Below are 19,932 nucleotides of genomic sequence, written 5' to 3'. Positions count from 1 at the left end.
GCCAACTAATAAAGAGCATTTACACGTCATGTATGCTTGATTGACCCTGTCACACCTTCCTGTATCTTTTAATATCTAGCACTTTCAACTTCCTAACTAGATTGGTAATATGGAAATGAAGCACAAAGCTGAATAACAGTTGAGTGAAAATAATTAAATGAAAAGTAAAAAAAAAAAAAAAAAAGAAAGAATCAAGGATTTCTGATTTTTATAATATCAACATCCAGTGAAGAATAAACCAATACTGTTCTACATAAATTCCCTGAAAACATGTGGAATTCAACTGAGAGGACGGTTTCAAATACTAGCAAACCATATTATCAGATTTCTGTAGAGGAAATATTAAGTTAGGATTTCTCACATAAAGTTGGTGATGTACCAGGACATACACACTACAGAGTATAATGATGTGGTGCTGCAAAACTCAACTGAAATATGTAATAGGATCAAAATGGTGATCATACTGCTTTCGTTACTTTCTTGCTGGTTGCTTTCATTTACAGAATTCAGAAATGCAACATTATGCTTTATGGCAATTATTTATTCCAGAATGACAAATAGTCCAAACAATTATGTTCTTCATTATGTAACAACAAAATTGTTTTCTCTCAGAGAAATCCACATGTGTATTCCTTGAAGGAAGCTGTAGCAACCATAAGAACAAAAAGTTGCCTCTTGACAAAATCAGCAGACTTAGGAATGATAGTATTTCAAAGATACACGGAACACAGGAGACCTCAAAGTTCCTGGAGTACATGCAGCCTGAGGAGCCTCAGTTCCAGCTAGATGTGCCTTCAAAGCAGAGCACTTCAGTGCTGCCTTAACATTTCTTGTTAAGGTACAAAAATCTTGACTGGATTTGAGAGTACTTAAAGCCAGCAGTAAATAGCCAGTACAAGCAGTGGTATGGATTTGAGCACAGATTCTGCTGTCAGTGATGACTACAATTGCCTACATTGCAGTGAGACCTCGCTCTACATTTATTCAGAAGCTTACTGTCCTGCTTTAGCTTCCCTCAGCCCTTTTGGGTGCTCATGGAGAGATGCAAGTACAGTGTGGTCGCCCTATTTCACAGTTAACTGAGGAAGAATATAGCTCCTTGCTCGAATGCACACTGGTATGGGTCCTTGCAGCTGGTGGAACATACAGCCCAGTGCAGGTCCAGTCACTCACCTCTGGGGTTGCTGTGTGTTTTCATGCCCATCAGCCTGACCATCCTGGCAGGTTTCTGATGGACTTGTGCTTTCAGCGCCCCTTCACAGAATTGGAGAAGGGTCTGGAGGAGAAGACGTACAAGGAGGGGATGAAGTCCCCTGGTTTGTTCAGCCCAGAGCAAAGGAGCTGAGGGGGAGGCCTCATAGTGACTGAAGCTCCTAATGAGGGGAGTGGAGGGTCAGTGCTGAGCTCTGCTGTGACAGCAACAGGACCCAAGGGAAACGGGATGGGGCTGTGACAGGGAAGGGTGGGGGTTAGGGAAAGGTTCTGTACCAGAGGGTGGTGGGGCCCTGGAACAGGCTGCCCAGGGCAGTGGTCAACAGCCCCGAGCTGCCATATTTCAAGAAACGTTTGACAGACAAACTTCAGACACTAGTTTGGATTTTGGGCGGTACTGTGTGGAGCCAGGACTAGACTCAATGATCCCCGTGGGTTCCTTCCAATTCGGGACATCCTATGATACAACGAAGGAAGGAAATGCCACACAGCTGTGGTTACTGGACAAATGGCTGTGTCTCGCGCTCCAGCTGCAGGGAGCCTCAGAGCACCCATTTCGCACGGTCAGCTTCATTTTGCCACACGGCAGTATTATTCCAACGGCTTTTGTCTTTCCACCCTTCTCCATCCCATCCTCCCTTCCTTCCTGAAAGGAAGCGGCCGACAGGCAGCACGTACAGAACGCGCTCCCTGCCCTCTCGGTAGCACCGAGCCTCCCACCGCCGCCATTTTCGGCTCCTCCCGTCCGCCGCGCCCCCAGCCCCACACCCGGGGCTCGGGCTGACGGGCGGGGCCAGAGCCGGGAGGGGCGGGGCCGTGCGGGCGGCGGCCACCAATGGTGCGGCGGGGGCGGCGCAGGCCGCCCGGGGAGGCGGCCGGCGGGCGGCCGCGGCCGACATGGCGGGGGAGCGGCGCTGCCGCCCGCGGTCGGGCGCGGGATGGTGCGGTCGCGGCGGCGCCGCTGCTGAGGCGGCGCGGGGCGGCGGCGGGGCCCGCTGACAGCGGGGAGCAGCGGGAGTCGCGTCCCCTTCCCGTCCGCGCGGCGGCCGCCCTCAGGTGCGGGCGGCGCTGAGGGCTAGCGGGTGGCGGCCGCGCGCCCGCGCCGCCGCCATGCTGCCCGGCGTGGGGGTGTTCGGCACCGGGCTGACGGCGCGGGTGATCGTGCCGCTGCTTCAGGCGGAGGGCTTCGCGGTGAAGGCGCTGTGGGGCCGCACGGCCGAGGAGGCGGAGGAGCTGGCCAAGGAGATGAGCGTGCCCTTCCACACGAGCCGCATCGACGAGGTGCTGCTGCACCAGGACGTGGACCTGGTGTGCGTCAACCTGCCGCCGCCGCTCACGCGCCAGGTCGCCGTCAAGACGCTCGGTGAGTGCGGGCGGCCGCGGTGCTGCGGGCGCTGCCCGGCTCGGGGCCCCGCGGGCGGAGGACCCCAAGTGACGCTGCGCGTCGCCCCTCTCCGAGCGTCCGTAGCCGCTCCCAGCCGCGCGTTGGGTTTGTGAATGATGCTGGGGAGCGGTGTGGCTGAGCCCGTAGCTTGCTGATGCAATCTGCTAGCGACGGAGCGAAAGAACTGAAACAAAAAGGTGGTCGCTGCCTGCCGCTGTCTGCGGAGCCGTTGCCTGTTCGCTTTCGCCTTCGGTTAGTTTGGCTTCCTCCGGTTCCTCAGGGCCAGCAGCTTACCTGCTGCGGAGGTTGTAACGCTGAGGAAAAGACCCCGGGAGAGTAGGGACTGAACAGCCCCGGTCTCCCTGTTGTGTCAGAGATAAATTTCTACCGTTTGTTTCTTTTTTTAATTTCGTGGAGATAAAAGTTGTGGTGTGTCAAAGCAGGTGCCAGCGACGGATGGGAGCTGCGGTTACCGAGCCCACTCCCCCCGGTCCTGCCCTGCTTGGTGGGAGCTGCCGTTCTGCCCTGCTGCTGCTGGGCCCTGCAAGAAAGTGGTGCAGCATCAAGTGGGGCTTTGGGGTCCTCTGGTCGGCAGGGATAGTGCCGTGTATCAAGCAAACTGGAGAACTGTTCCTTTCTCTGATAAGGATGTGGGTCTTTTTAAGAAATGATGCCTCATTCTGTTTTTCTTTTGTACGTTTGCTTTCCTCTTGAGGCTTCGCGCAAGAAGCACTGTGTGACAACCAGTGGTAGGACGTGGGCAGCCATGCCAGAGGTTCTACTCGTAGAACCTCATCTCCAGGAGGGCTGAAAGTGATGTCCTGTGTTGCAGCAGATTGAAGAAAGCCAGTGTTGTTCATCGATATACCTTGGTCTGGTTTCCACGTGGAGAGAGGCGTATCTGTCCTGGAAAGTTGCAGACTCCAGTTTTTTTCCTAACCTATATTTTGCTTTTTGAACTCCCCTTGTTGCCAGAAGCATTGTTCTCAGATGAGGAGGTTTCACTATCAAAAAGAAAGAGCCCAGGGAAGCAGCCTGCAGGTTTCCATCGCGTGCCTGTGTTTGCACTGTGAATTCACAGTGCCTTCAGCCTGCTGCCCTCTTCCTGGTGTGGGCACTGGAGGTTGTCTGGGCCAGAGCAGGTGTCCTCACAGCTGTGTGGGCTCAAACGATGCCGCAGGAAGCGTGCGGTTGTTTTGTTGTCATTAGTGCTGTGACATATAGGCATGTACTGCTGTTTTACGCTTATTCTCAGCACAGTGGCCCAGCCCTTAAACCACTACTACAATGCAAAAGTGTGAGTTCAGCCCCAGCTCAGGAAGTCCCCAAACTGTAGCTTCCTGGAAGCAGGGAGGGAGAAAATGGCAAGCTTAAAAGTTGTATTTCCCTCCTTTTAACTTTTCTATTGGTGTCCTCTGCTTGTCTGTTAGAAACAGAGCCAGGTCCAGCTCAGGGGCCTGTTCTTCAATTCTCTGCTGACTTGCTGCTTGAAGGATTTGTGCTTAAATATTTGGGTGAGCCCAGAAACCAGTCTGAGTATTGAGTAAAGATGTTTTCCCTTCTCACTGAGCAGCATGTCTGCTAGCAGCATTCTGCTTTCCCCCTGCCTGTCTGCATCAGCAGTGCAGTTGTGTCTCAGGCCTGGCCAGAAAAGGGGGTGGGTTGGCATGCAGAAAAACAGTGTATCACCGGAATCCTTAGTTGTGTTTAGCATCAGTAGGGATCCTGGTACAGTGCGAGCCTCCACTTCATTAAAAATTGTCAGCGTGATACCTCTACCATATTTAAATGAGTGAATTAAATGTTACTTTCTTCAGATGCTCACTGGAACTTGCACGGTGTGACTGAATAGCTGCTGCATCACTTGAAGTGATTGCTGCAGGTGGAGCTGAGAAGCCCTTGATGACATTTCATCTCTGTGTTTTAGGGAAAGCTGCATCCATTTCTGTATTTCTGGTTGCATTGGTACTTGAGTCCAATCAACTTAACTGAAGAGAATTTGTTCTTAAGGTTCCTATGAATGTGTATATTTTGCACTGGCATTAAATGCCAGATATTCTTCGAGTGTGTTTCTGGAGATATTAACCTTCTGACTGTGTTTTTGTTTCCTCTCATCTTCAGATATGGACAGAAGCATTCAGCTACATGCTGAGTATCCACTTCATTCTTGCAGCCATGCCTGCACAGCATTACATCTCAAATGTTTATATTGCAGTAGTACCTGGTAGGAATCTGTTCTGCCTGGGGGCTGTGCAGGCACAGTGCAACTTTCCCAGCCCTGTTAAGAGCACTTAGATTTGTTTGCTGACCGGTGCTTATGTAGTTGATTGTGGTCATGAGGGAGCATCTTCATGAATAAAAGAACATAAATTGTGCTGTTGGGCTCCTGCCTTCCCATTGAGCACACAAGTAGCGCAGGCCTTTTGTGGACAAGGTGTTTGTGGGAGCCTGGTGATGAAATGCTGGCAGTGTATTGCTGGGCCTACCCCTGAGATTGAAGGAACATCGCCTGTGCTGAAGTAATTCACAGGTCTGTTGTAATCTGTAATTCACTTACATGTTCCTTTGCACTCAGTCATAAAAATCATTAAGAGGTTACAGGGTCCTACCTGTGGACTCACTTCTATGGTCCAGTTTAGTAATGTCCTTAGATTCTCTATTAAGGTAAAATACTATCATGATTATGAATAACAATGTAATATTTATCGTGTAATACTGAGTTTCAAATTGACTGACCAGCCATGACATTAAGCAGAATGAGCGCTTGTGCTTGGAAGACAAACGACTTTGCAACATATTAAAAGTGAATTATGGGCATCTTATTGCAAGAGAAAGTTCAGTTGTGGTGCTGTCTGTCTTCAGTTTGCAGAGCTGGGAAGGAAGGGCTCTGTTGCTTTTTTTTTTTTTTTTCATGTGGTGGACATGAGAAAGTTAAGTCCAGAGAGTGTGCTGGCAGGCAGCTGCAAGCCTTCGTCTTGCTAGAGTGATGGCTGTGTATATTTTAGAAGAAGCAGAACATAGCACACAGCGCTTCCATTGCCTTTTTCTCCATACTGCAGACCTTTAATTCCAGTCTGGTTCCTCTGGTTCCCGTGAAACTCCTGGGACTGAGTGCATGAGACAGTTAAGGTGGAGAACACTGTTCAGGTATCATTGAAAATGAACAGGATAAACCAAAAGAACTCGTTTCCTTCCTGGCTTTTAGACCAAATCCCACTTTTTCCTGATGAAGATATATGCCAGTTCAGGTGCTGTGGTGGTAAAGTAGTTTGGGTGCCCAGGCTGGAGCCCTGGGGGGTGCTGGGGCACTGAACTTGCTTGTCAGTGACGCAGTCAGATTTGCCTGAGTCTGAGAAGCAGCTGCCGCTGGTTGAAGTTCTTGCATTGCACCGAGTCAGGCTGTGGCAGAGGTTACTCTGCCTGTGGCTTCCTTGGCTGAAAAAATGCTTGCCAAAGCTCTCAGCCACCAAAGCTCTCAGCCACTGTACTGCTCCCTTACTTAGGACCTGGGCATGGGCACCCTCCTTTCTGGCAAGAGAAGTTCTGAGAAAGGGTGTGTGTATACAACTGGAGCTATACAGAGTATTGTAATTATTTGACTTAAGGTGTGAATTATGGCATCCCTGACAGACTTAGCCCTATAACACAGAAAACAGATCTTTTATTGTTATTTTTCTTGACCTTATGCCTTCTTAACTGTAGTGGCCACTGTTTCACCTGCTGTGGGTTGGCTGGTCCTTCTCTGCACCCTTGCTGTGCTGATTTCCTTTCACTTTGCAGGGTTTGGGGACTTGTGCTGACACGCTGTGTAGGTCAAGGACAAGGGATTCTGAGAGAGTGAGAGCTCAGCGGGTGAAGGAATTGGGTCCTCTCCTGGAGTTTCTGGCTTTGGGAGAATTTTAATTAAAAGAGTTTAAAAAAAATGTGTAGATAAATGCAGAGGAAGAAAAATCTCATGGGCAAATAAAAGAACAATTTTCAGGCTTCCTGTGTTGCTTCTATGTTCCTCTAAAGACCTCTTAATGCTCAGGTCTGACACTACATAACAGAGATTTGCTATGCGACTCCAAATGTGGGTAGCTAATCCTGAACACACCAAACTGTCTGCTTATTTGAGACCTAAATCGTGCTGAGGCATACTGCAACTTATTGCCCTCTTCACTGTATGTACAGTAGATTTTTGTCCATTTAGCAGAAGTGATAGCAAAGCATTAAGGATTAAAACGGAGTTAAATTCCGAGGGCAGCCAGGACTGGTGTTTTCCACAAGCTGCTACAGTACAACACCATCCTTCACTGTTAATCAGTTTGCCACAGCGTTATCCGGAGTTGCTAAGAATTGTTCTGGTTTCCTCGAATCACCAAAGCAGAAGCCTTTACCCTGCTGTATATTGTTTGTTACTTGTATAATAACCCTGTAGCTCACATGAGTGAGCTGTCAAAGTCAGAGACCTAATTTACAAGGTCAGCATGTGTGCATGCAACAAAACCACAGTCCTTACAGAAAAATGATCCCGGGTCTTAAGTCTTGATTTAAACAGATTTATTTAGATAGCTGAGCAATTAAATAGGAACGATCCCTTGTATAGGTTCCTTAAATCGATTTAAGGCTTGGTCTGCATGTAGATGTTGTACCAGTATAATTATGACTGCAAGGATCATGATTTCTTGAGTGTAATAATAGTTTCCTGGTCATTAGAAGTCCAGCTGCTGTGTGTGCCATTCTTCACCTGTAATAGTTTCTCCCTCCTATGGAGGTGTGAATGGTCACTTGCATGAACATGAGGAGCATTTAGCTGGTATAAATGTGTCTTTGCTGCAGGTGTGGCCCAGCTCTGACTGAACTGGTACATTATAGAGCCAGTTCTCTTTAGCATCGTTTGCAAACAATACTAAATCAGGAGATGACATTGACTCCTTCAGTGGCAGAGAAGCCTTGCACAGAGTACTTGGCTTTCTAGAGGACTGGGCAGCCACTAACCATGTGAGTGATGAGAGGCTAGAGAGCAGCACTGCAGAAAGGTATCAAGGGGTTCTGGTAGATGGCAAGTGAGCCAGCAGTGTGCTCTGGCAATCCCAAGGGCCAGTCATACCCTGCAGTGCATCAGGCCCAGCACTGTACTGGGCAGGGGGAGGGGTTGACCCCTCTCTGCTGTGCAGCCGCACCTCCAGCACTGCAGGAAGGTCTGGTGCCACAGTATAAGAAGGCCTAAAGGTCTTTATGGGTCCATTTCAGCTTCAGCTGTTCAGTGACTGACTGAGCTGTACTCTCTATGAAGGCTGATAATTCATCAGTTCAGGTGATTTATTTTTGCAGACATTGGGAGGAATGCAGTTTGGCTTTCAGGTCACTGGGTTTGGAGGCCTCTGAGCAAGAGCCCCCAGAGGATTTAAAGATAGATATCTCTTTTTCTTTTTATATGTTCGTTCAGAAGATGTCTGCTTTAAAAATGTGGTGAGGAGCAAGGGAGGCTGAGCCTTACTGCATAGCAAAACTGGCACTGATTGCCCTCATTACTCAAGTATTGTGCAAGACCAATGTGCCTTGTGATTGTGGGTGTAACAAAGCTAAAAAGTTGCCCTCTATCCCTGAGAGCTATGAGCACATCCTATAGCTGCAGTGGAACTGGCATCCAAGGTGTCAGAAATAGAGATTTTAGTAATGCATAGGTCAGAAGTCTAACTCACAGACTAACAGGAGTTTTATGGTGTTGTTGTGGTTCGGGTCACATTGTAGGATGAAGGTGTATCCCTTCTTTTCTTTTGTGTGGAGATCGTAGCAGCCTTCATTTCAGACCAGGCAGAGCTAATGATGAAAGTTACTTATCAGGGCATGACTCCTAGATCAGAGCATGGTGATGAGTGCAGAAAATGAGAACGTGGTGAGAGAAACTTATAAATGAGGCATGTAAGTGGGTCTAATGATTGACAGTAATATAAGAATAAACATAATGATTTAACACAGGGATCAAAATAATTTTGGTCATTTGCCTGAGTTTAACTTCAAGATAAAAAGTGATGCCTTCAGTGCCATTGCTGCAGCAGTCACAGCTTTAGTGAAGCAGATGGGGGTGGGAAAAAAAGGTAGCAGCTTTGTTTTGCATTCTGATGTTTCCATGGCTTTTATCAGCAATAAAGACTCTTGTTTTGGCACTTCCTTGCAGTGAATGTTTGGCAGCTCTAGCTCTTCCATCTGGTCATTATTTGCCAGGAAATGCCCAGAAGAGAGGTCATGGTTGAATTAAATACTGTCTCAAGGGTACTGGGCTTCACACAGCTAATGAGAAGCCTTAATATAGAGAGCTTTTCAAAATCCAAATAGAGTCAAGCAAGGACAGAGAACCATAAAATAGTAGTTATCCTTACTGCTGAATTGATGTTGCTTTAAAATGTGAAACAAGACTAAAGTGAGCACTCAGTTCTTTCTCTATGTATGTATTCATATGCATTATGCACAGATGTACTTATATGTGTACATATAAATATACACATGATATATGTGCTCGTGTATGTACATGTGGTTGAATAATGTTCAGGTGAAAAATATTTAAATAAAAAAATTCCAGGAAGTTCCTCCCCTTCCTTCGCTTCCTCCATCCATGAAAGACAATGCTGCTGTTACTGGCTTATGTGAGGGTGGGAAAAGGGTGTGAGATAATTGCTTAGAGAACATCTGGAAAGTGCTTAGCTGTCCAAAATGCTAGTCAAGTTTGTGTATGTAAAATAAATGTCAGAAATGTATCTCTGAAAGGTGCATTTAATAGCTTGGATTTTGATCTTGCTTACTCCACTGTGATTGCCAGTAAAGCTCTACTGAATCAGAGGAAATAGTTGATGTCACTGAGAATCCCTGGTGGTCTGGAGGAAAATCAACCGCACAGCAAGGAGAGCAGGTTTGCCTTGCAGAAGTATCTTCTGAGCAAAGACATCTTGTGTCCATTTAGGAATTGGCTGATGAGAATTCTGGGACACTCTTCTGCAAGTCTGCTGACTTTAGTAGTCTCCTTGAAGAGAAAGTTCCCTGATTCCTTACAGGGAGTATCTGTTGGGTGTAATAATTGATGAAAGTAGGCATTGGCTTGCAAACTGCACTTGCACCAATACAGCATAAAAAAACCCAAAACAATAAAATGAAACTTAGCTACATCTGTGTAATTCCATGCCTTGGTACAGTTGTGCTTGTGAAACATGTTATGGAGCCTGTGAAAGTCAATTGGTCAATGAGTGTAATGGTACTTACCAAATTCTTTCGTGACTTGTTAATTTCTTTGAAGGAATTTGAAACTTTAAGGTTGGGAAAAATGCTTTATGATTAAACAAGACAAGATTCTTGATAAAGATTCATTTCTAAGGCAGAACACTGACTGTAGTGCCTGAAATTAGCTTGTGGATGCAAGATTGTCCAAATGCCTGTGAAGATGACCTGAGCTTTGTCCTTGACTTACAGGCAGAACTTATTACTGATGTTGCTGAAGAATTCTGCTTAAGCATTGGTGTAGTGAGATGCTCCTACTTTGCTGGTCAACTAGTCAAAGTGTGTTTGGATGTGGTTTATGACTGTCAACATAGTTTGAGAGAACCACACACCTGAAATGTTAAGTCTTTTTTTTTTTTTTTTTTTTTTTTTGCTGTACTTAATCATTTAACCTTCAGGAAAAAGCATTCTGATGCATTGTATGCCTAAACAGAGTGAAGCCTTAGGTTCACGAGTCATCCGTCTGATGGATGTATCTCATAGGTACTCATCTGTTTGCCCGTGAGACTTAGTGTCAGTTAGTAGGTTTGTCTTTCATCATAGTGCCCTTAGCCTTGTGACTCTTCACATAAATTTAGTTTTGTTGATACTGTGAGTGCCACTGTCAGAAACTGCAGATCTGCTCATATAGATAGAGTGATCCCATCTGAGGGCTGCTTCACCCAGATATTTCATCAGCTGCTCAAACAGCACCCACTGACTTCTGTGTGCAGAGACTTGACGTCTTACATGTTGGATGTGAATAAAATCGTGGCCTTGTGGTCATGGTGTATATTCAGTTATGCGTTTGAGCTGCAGGAAGAGGATGGCTCTTCATGTCACGCTGACATCTGGCTTTCCCTGAGTGGTTGTGCAGGTTGTTGAAAAATGGAGCAGGAAGAATGGAGAGGCCACCATGCAAACAGCGAGTTCCTGGTTTTCAGATGAATGAAAATAAGCTCAATGCTCCTCTTTAACTACCCTCTTAAAGGGTTTCCCCCTTTAATGCATGCAGAGCAGCTTCTGAAGGAATTGTGGGAAACTGGAGGGACTTTCTTCTCTGGGGAATATTCAGTTGGCAGTGATCGGTGGCAGTGTTGAGCTGTAGAATTCTATCTGGCACTGAATATTCTGGAGGTTGCTGTTGCAAGTAAATCATCTTTCCAGTATTGGTCCTGTATTTAACAGATGCTACAGAAAATCTTACAAAGGCAGTTTTCTGTGAGCAGTGATAGATCAGCAGCTGGGAGGTTTGTGTATTTATTTTTAGTGGGAATTTCTCTTTGGTATACCGTGCACTGAGAAAACTTTTAATTCAGCCAACAAGGAGGGTGTTTCTGGGATGGGCTGGAGGGAGGAGCTAGTTTTTTTTTTCTTTTGAAAGACAGACAATAGCATGCACACATGCATGCAATGCTGTTTGTAAATACACTGACTTAAGCTGATGCTCAAGGTTGTGATAAAATTTGGATTTGCATTTGCTGTTGAGTGGGGTTTAAGTGTAAAAAGGTATTATCTTTGTTGATGACATGGCTGAGAGCATTGAGTGCACCCTCATTAAGTTTGCAGATGACACCAAGCTGGGAGTCAATCTGCCTGGAGGTTGGAAAGCCCTACAGAGGGATTAGGACAGGCTGGATGGCTGGGCTGAGGCCAATGGGATGAAGTCCAACAAGACCAAGGACTGGGAGCTGCACTTTGGCTACAACAAGATCGGGCAATGATACAGAGTGGCTGGAAGACTGTGGAGAAAATGGACTTGGGCACCTTGAGTACTGTGTTCAGTTTTGGGCCCCTCACTACAAGAAAGGCACTGAGGCCCTGGAGCATGTTCGGAGAATGGCAACTAAGCTGGTGAGGGGTCTGGAGCACAAATCTAAGGAACAGTGGCTGAGGGAGCTGGGATTGTTGTGTCTGGAGAAAGGAAGGCCTGAAGGATGACCTTACCGCTCTCTTGATCTACTTGGAGGTGATCTAGAGAGGTTGTGGTGAGGTGGGAGTTATCCTTTTCTTCCATGTAACTCGCAATAGGACTAGAGAGAATGGCCGAAAGTTGCAATTGGGAGATTCAGGTTAGATGTTAAGAGAGCGGTCAGGTATTGGCATGGGCTGCTTAGGGAGGTGGTGGAGTCAACATCCCTGGAGGTGTCCAAGAAGTGTTTAGATGTTGTGTTGAGGGACATGGTTTAGTGACAAATATTGTTGATAGGTGGTCGATTGGACTGGATGATCTTAAAGATCTTTTCCAACCTTTCTGATTCAGTGATTTAATACCAGGTCTTGGAATTTTTCAGTCCTGTTCTGTCTTCTTTAAGACTGCTTGCTCGAGGCCTCCTGGTTCAGGCAGAATAACCTGAGGATGCTGGGTGGAAACAGCATAGTGCTGGTGGTTGCTGCAGCCTCCCTTTCTGTTTTGCTGTGACTGTACTTATAAGGAGGTTGCACCATGTAGAATTGAGTTGCCAAAAACTACCTTCAAAACCTCTCCTCCTTTGACTGCATCTGCTTTTCAGTGTATTTCCCCAGATTGGTAAGTAGGCAGAGTTGTTAAAAACATTTCAATCACTTGGTGCTCAAAGGAAAACTGGGATGATGCTCTACCCATCAAATCCACCTTTTGGCAAGGCATTAAAACTTCTCCTGAAGCATGTAAAATACGCTGCAACAAGTGCAATGTTAACTGACCTTGTGAACACTGCAGTAATGAAGGGGGGAAGGGAAGGAGTGGATTCTGAAGCTTGCTTGCTTGCTTACTACTCTTTTGTATGTCCTTTTGTAGAAAAGGACGCATAAAACTTAGCTGTATGGGAAGTGACTAAGAGGTGAGGTTAATTTGGTGGCATAAAAGAATAAGGAGCTGTGTTTTTTTTTCTACCAAAGAGTATATTTTATCAAGGCAGGACATGGCTTTCACCTTGTTTTCAAGAGGATTGTGTATTTACTGAATTCACACATGCTGATAAAGTTTCATGCTTGGCAGTAATGGGTCTTTGCACTGCAGCTGATGCCACTGAAGTAATAATGAACAATACTTTAAATACTTTTGAACTTCCTTTCTGATCTTGTGATGGTAGCCTAAGTTCTGTGTGGGCTGGATGGTGCATAAAGACGGAAACTGTGTGGTGGAACTGATAACATCATGTGGATTATAGTCTTGTGTTTATATTGAATGCAGATATACATGACTAATCATAGGTGTATCAAAATCTCTACTTACTTAGAGCTTTGGGTGGCTTTGTTCTAGAGTATGAGGCTTGTGAACTGACTGCAACTATTAATGATGTCAGAAAATGAGTTTCAGACTAAGACAAACTCTGCACCTCCGATTGGAAAATTGCGCTGTGAGCCTCGGTTTTGATATAATAGAGCTGTGCTGTTCCAGTCTTTAAACATGTAATTACAAGAGTATGAGAGATGGATTGATGTGGACAGCAGTTAGGATATTAATTAAAATACCATGGCTCATGTAAGTAACAATATCCCTTATATGCCTTGTTCAAAGTTGGAGGGAAGTTCATCTGAAGTCCCTGGGGTTGTGAACCTTGGATCTTGTTTCTTGTTCTTGTCAGCATTTGAGTAGCTGTGAATTGTTTTATAGGGTACAAGGTTGTGGAGATTCATAGCTATAAGTAAAGCATGGGGTGTTTAAAGTCAAATGTTCATTTCAGTAGGATAAAGCTGCTTTCAATTGGACTGTTACTTTTCAGGCATGCAAGCCAGAAATATGACCTGTGTGTAGTAATCTGAGATTTACCTCTGGATTTCCTTGAATAGTCTGATTTTTGGTGCTTGTACTTCCATCTACCTGCATGCTAGTGCAACTCAGGCTCCTTCCCACAAATGTATGGATTCTTCACGTGTTTTGAATTGAATTACGAAGAGATAGAGTGACTGAAGAATTCCTTGGACAGCTGTGGTCAGGAGTCGGTGTGCATCTGGTTCCCAATTTCACAGGACCTACAGCTTTTAATGTAGAGGTGTGAAAATAACTTTTCTTTTTTCAAAGCTCTGACAGAAGGTTTTACAGTGACTGGAAGGTGCCTTGACCCCTGGACAGCTTGCCATTTGTCCCTTTTGGTGAAGAGCAGCAGAGTACATGCAGTTGTCCTATAGGCAGTCAGTACACTAGTCATTAGAGAAGAGATGACTCTTAGTTGATGAGAGGCAGTCAGGTAGACTTTTCCAGATCATGCTTTAAAAGTCAAATTGTGAAAGGTCTGATGGGAGCACAAGCTGCTGAGAGAAACCGTGGATGTCCCCATTCCTGAAAGCATTCAAAGGCAGGTTGGATGGGGCCTTAGACAGCCTGTTCTGGTGGGTGGCAGCCCTGCCCCACTGCAGGGAGCTTGGAACTAAATGGTCTTTCAGGTCCCTTCCAACTCAAGCCGTTCTGTGATTCTGTTGAGACAACTTAATCCTTCCAGACCTTTCAAATTGGCCCACTTAGACATTAAGTAGTACTGAGAGTGTTTCAAGTCTCTAAAAGAACTTCCGTGTGCCTGAAATCAGGAGACTTTGAAAGCCTTCTGATTTGTTACTGGCAGAAAGTCATGTCTTTGAAGTTGCTTGCTTTCCAGCAGGGATTTTGTCCCAGACTCCCAAAGAAACTGGTCTGCTACTGAACGTAGTGTTACACAAAATGGGAAGCCAAGCCCATTCAGTTGCATTGTCCTGGGACTTGTGTAATATTAGGAAAGGACTAGACAAAGTTGTTTGCATTTTTCTTTTAAACAAATACCTTTTTTGTGTGTAATGTTTACTTTATGGCTGATACCTTAATTGCCAAGTTTCGTATCAGAACAGATGGTTAATCTGTAAATGCTGGAATTGAGATAAAGAGAGTGGCATTTGTGATGGAAATGTGTAGTGAAACCTATGTGTACCATACTGTTGTATAGCTTGCGGAGCAGCAAGCTTTTGCCAAAACAGAAAATACTTTATTGTTTTTGCATGGCTGGCTTTCTTATTCAGCATCTTCCATTTGGCATGTTACCTCCATTTGAAACCAGCACCAAAGAAAGGAGATGTACAGGGATGCAGGGACAGCTTGGGCTGTCAATGATCAAAGCCCTAGACTGTGGAGAGAAACCACACAGGCTCGTATCTTCCCTTTGTTCCCTTTTGCAGGGGCCTGATGCTTGCTTCATGTTTCTTGAATGTGAAACAAATGTGGAAGGTTGTACCCATCTCTGTGTAAAACCTCATGTTGAAAGGGTGTAATGTGCTTTGACATTTCTTACCCAGAGCTAGGAACCATCAGGTAACATCTGTTTGGAAGAAGAGGATGTGTTTCAGTGAAACGATAAGGGAGGAGGGACTGTCCTTGGGGCCTGAGCACGAGATAACTCCCTGGTTAAAAAGAGAGATGACTATGGGAAGCTGAAATGGAGACCCGTGATGTTGACAAATGTGGCCAGAGGAAACCAGCTGAATAAAGGTCTATGAGGAGTGGGTGTGAGGGAGTAGGAAAGGAGTAGCACAGTGATGCTTAAGCAGGATTTGCAGCAAACGGAAGGGGAAGGGGGGTGTAGCCAGTGGCTGTGGCTGTGTCAGCGGTTCATAGCACTCCTTTGCTCACTTCCTCGCTGGCCGTGGGCTGTGTTCCCACCTCCTTACTCTCTTGCTGGTCTGTAGTTGCTCACCTCCAAAAGACTGAGCAGAAGTTGCCCCCAGAGTGTATCTAGGAGTGGGTGATGGTATGGAACTGGGAGGAGGTGGCTGAGGCTTATCCTGGGACAGGGCTTGTGCTGTGCCGGGGAAGGGAGAACCTGAAGGGATGATGGAGTGAGGGAAGACATAACAAAATTTGATGGGAAAGAATTCAGTGGGAGCTGTAGGATCTCCAGCACTGAGATACAGTGAATTAATGAACCCTACTTGGAAGTAAAAGTGCTTTAAAAAATGATTAAAGTGGTGTGCATCCTTCACTGTTCTTCAAACTAGCTAGAGCTTACGTGAGGAATGTGCTCTACATGTAAGCTTTCTTTCTGTGGAGATGAACTTTACAAATTGGACTAAGAAATACAGGGACTTGCCTGGCACCACTGGCTCCAAGCTGAATTTTCACGAGCAGGGCACGAATGACGAGCAGCGTCCTACTCAGGCAAAAATCAATTTAGGCACCAAATGTAGCAGCTTACTGAGGGTACCTCTGTAGCAGTGACATGTGAACTTAGAAGCAAAAGACAAAGAGAAGTTGTGCACAGTTACAGGCTTCCATTTATTAAACAGTGGCAGTGAATATCTACTTCAGCATTGCTAAGTCATGAGACATTTAATAAGAACCTTACTGAGTAACTTCCTAAGTTTTTGCCAAAGCCTGTAAGATCTGTTTGGTTTGATGTGATGTGGAGATACATCAGAAGTTGCACAGACTTGAGTACTTTCAGTTATGTGGGCTGTCTGCTCCTTGCCTCAGTTGCTGAAGTGCTCTGCACAGCCAGCCAACGTGGCCTAGCTGGTGGCAGTTCAGCCTAGGTTTAGTGGGTAAACATTGTTTGAAATCCCAGACATGGATTTTGGACTCCAGAGCAAATCTTTCTTCCTGTTCTCTGAGGAGGGGAGCAGCACTGAGCAGAGCTCCATCAAGACTTGGTCTCACTTGTTGCCCACAGGTCTGTGTCACAGCCCTGCCATCTGCCTCAGTCAGCTGTCACCCAGCTCCTATGAGGCCCTGCAGGCACTGTCTGTTAGCCAGACCTGTGTTATGATGCTGTATTGTTCTGGCAGTGGTTCACCTACATTGTGTTTCAGCTGCGCAGCAGGCATTACTGCAGAATCACAGAATGGTTTGGATTAGAAGGGACTTTAAAGACCACCCAGTTCCAACCTCCCTGCTGTGGGCAGGGTTGTGGGTCCCATCCAACTGGTATTGAACATTTCCAGTAATGGGGAATCCATAGCTTCTCTGGGTGACCTGTTCCAACACCTCGCCACCTTCTGATGAAAGAATTTATTCAGAATGTTCAGTCAAGAACTTCATCTCTTTTAGTTTAAAGCCATTACCCTTGTCCTATCGCTCTGCTTCCTGTCAATCCTTCCCCAGGTCCTCAGTGATGTCTCTGTAGAACCTTCTCTACTCCAGGCAGAACAACTCCAGTTCCTTCAGCCTCCCCTCACAGGAGAGGTACTACAGCACCAGCAAACAAACTTATTTGTTGTCATGTTTGATTGGAGTTATATGCCCCAGTGATTTAAAATAAATAAATAAATAAATAAATCATGTGGCTAAGAGCATCTCTGTGAGCTTATTTCTTGTGGAGACCCAGACTGAAATTTCCTATTGTGCGCCAGTGTTGAGGTGTATTTCCAGAGCTTTGAGAGTTCTCTCCTAGTGGCTGGTAGGCAACAAATTGCTTGTAGGAGTCTTTAGAATTTCCTGTGGCTCTTCTGGCCACAAAGAGCAGTAAACGTAGGGTTTTATTTGCTCAGTGTTTCTGCCCCTGGGTCAGACAAGGCTTAAGGTCATGCCTGAGCCACATGCAGAGGGCTTCGTGTCTTGAGGGGAAAAGAGATGAATGGAAAAAAGGAGTTTAGGTCCTCATGAATCCTTCCTGAAGTTTTTATGTACTATTAGTCTCCAGAGAGGGAGTGCATAGCAGAGCTCCTCTCTTTTATTAATTAATTAATTTATTTTTTTTGGAGCAGTCTTTCAACCTTGTGAGTTAAAGGATATAACTTGAAGCAAAAAAAGCCTGCAACAGAAACACAACTGTAAGGATGTGGACTATGTTTCATGTGAAGAAAAATACTGCAATGTTGCTCAGCTCTGTGAGATACCATCTCATTGTCTGCAGACACCTACTTTCTCTTAAATCCCCATGGGGGAAAAACTGCAGTGATTATTCTCACTTAATACATACACAGTTGCAGATGACACAAATGTGGAACCGAGATACAAAACAACTCAGTTTTTATTGTTGTATTTTCAAAACAGTCTGGTGGTCCTTGGTTTAAAAGTTGGTGAGAAGTTTGTGAGTTATAGCTAGTTGATTGTTGTCCATCTCTCTCACCCAGTTCAGTGCACACACCAGCACATTTCTGAACACTTAAGTTTGTAACAGAGAGCTAAGGGACCCATCACTGACTTGCTTGACTTGGCCCAAGGGAGCAGCTTGGCTTTTTCCTAACATGGCTATTTCTTGAGTTTGCATGACTCTGTATAGTTGAACTGTATTTTTCTTTTCTTGGTTTCTTTTCATCCAAGTTTTTCTCATGTGAGTTATTTTGGATTGGATGGGATTTACAAGGAGGAGTGGACGTTACATTTCAAGGTTTGCTATTGCATTGACGTACTGATCCTCTGTCCCCTAGGGTCAAATATCTGGGCTGAGAGTGAGAATTTAAGATTTTTCTGCAGGGTGGAGGAGTATTTTGTGATTTCACCCCCTGTGAGTTCACCCTCTCCCTCTTGTGCTGGTCTTTCATTATTTCACATCCACCCATACAACATGAAGAAAAGGCTAGTTTAGCCTTTACTGTGATCCTCATACATAGCCATCTGCTTGGGAGGCATTGATGATATTACATGCAGTTTGATCTCCTCGTGACTCATTTTTGAATGCTGGTACATCCCTTTATGCTGTTAAGCCATCTTTGAACCTTGCTGTGTCACAGCAGTGTATGCAAAGAATAAATCCACTGAAGTCGGTCAAGTAACACCAGCTTGAAACTGGAGTGACCAGAAAATCATGATTCTAGATTATGTGTAGCAGAAAGTAGTGAAAGCCTCAAGTGATCATGGAGGATTTCAAAATTTGATTTGCCTATCAAGGAGTCTGGCTGAGTGTACTGAAAATAATTTCAGACTACAAACTGATTTGAACTGTGTCCCTGGAGCTGCATAGACAGTCTGCACGTTATGCAAGAACTCAGTGAGCACTCAGCCTCCTCCAGCAGGCTGGGATGTGCAGAAATGTGATTGCTTGCTTCACCTGGTTGACTGGCCCTCTGGGAAGGGTCTGCTTTCTGCGGAGTGGAGAGCAGAGGCTGCTGATATAATTAGATTGATTACTCCTTGTTTGCACTGTGATTTCAGAATACTTACAGGAAGCCCCACGTGAATTCACTTATGACTGGTTAGTGCTGTGTTTAGAAGACAGTAGCCAGTGTGATCAAATGTTTGAAGTACACAAAAACAATGCAGAAGGGAAAGATTGTTTAAGCACACTTGTACACCTGTACAGTAACCCCATGTTCTCTTAATGCCTCTCATCCTTGTACCTCCTCTGTCTTTGTGGTGGAAAACAAAAATAACTGTCACATTCATCAGAAGCTGTTGATCGTGACCTGCTTCAGTGTATTTCTGAATCATAACCTTGCAAAAAGCATACTTCACCCAGCAGGAACTCAGCAAATCCATTTAGCAGGCTGATAATGCTGAGTCTGAGATGTTTCAGACCAGCCGACTATAACTAGGTCTTGTTCATACTGATGGCTATGGTGTTAGTACAGGAAGTTTATGGAAGAACTCGTTATTGCATGCAGTTTCTTCATGTAGCATGTTGTTACAGAGGAGCTAAGTAGATACAGAAACATGGAGTTGCTTAGGTTGGAGTAGCCAAAGGAAAAACCAAACCCAGAGAATCCACCAAAATTGGTCAGCATCCATTGCCATTTTCCTCTTGCTGTATTTGTGATTCCTACAGGCTCAGTTTTTGATTACTTCCTTGGTAGTTGTCCTTATCTCCAATTTTAATCGAGCAACAATGCTAAAATAGCAGTTTCTTCTTCTTCCATACTCCACTGCTTACTTTACCATCTGAGCCATGAGATTATGTCTGTTGTACCTTTAACATGCCAGGAGCAAAGCCTACTGAAAATACTATGATCAGACAGAGCAGATTAACATCGTCATTTGATTGTATTGTACTAAGCTTTATTTATTGCTCTGCGTGTAGCAGTAGATATTTTAGCTAGCACAGATATGCTGTAATGTTCTTAGTCTCATAACTGCCCTTGTAACAGTTGCAGTTCATTACAAAAAAAAAATAAAAGAAGAAAAAGTCCAGACAGAGAGCTGGCATAATTGTGACATACTGGGAAGACTAGTCACACTACATCGTTGGAATTAACTGCAGTGGATTTATCATGAAAACAACTAT

The 19,932-nt window shown here is 45.2% G+C and overlaps 1 protein-coding gene across 1 annotated transcript in view; it reads left to right on the top strand.

The window, feature by feature from the left end:
- The first annotated feature begins 2,093 nt into the window (after positions 1–2,093).
- The window catches only part of GFOD1 (Gfo/Idh/MocA-like oxidoreductase domain containing 1), a 521,440-nt gene continuing 503,601 nt past the window's right edge, over positions 2,094–19,932 (top strand). The window contains exon 1 of the mRNA XM_065752329.1: positions 2,094–2,575. Coding sequence (XP_065608401.1) covers positions 2,323–2,575 — 253 coding nt within the window. The 5' untranslated portion in view covers positions 2,094–2,322. The remainder of the gene's footprint in view (positions 2,576–19,932) is intronic.

This window comes from Cyrtonyx montezumae, unplaced genomic scaffold (genome assembly GCF_038088225.1).
Source record: "Cyrtonyx montezumae isolate F1298 unplaced genomic scaffold, pur_monq_1.0 scaffold_8, whole genome shotgun sequence".
Taxonomy (NCBI): domain Eukaryota; kingdom Metazoa; phylum Chordata; class Aves; order Galliformes; family Odontophoridae; genus Cyrtonyx; species Cyrtonyx montezumae.
This window is presented reverse-complemented; position numbering and strand designations above follow the sequence as displayed.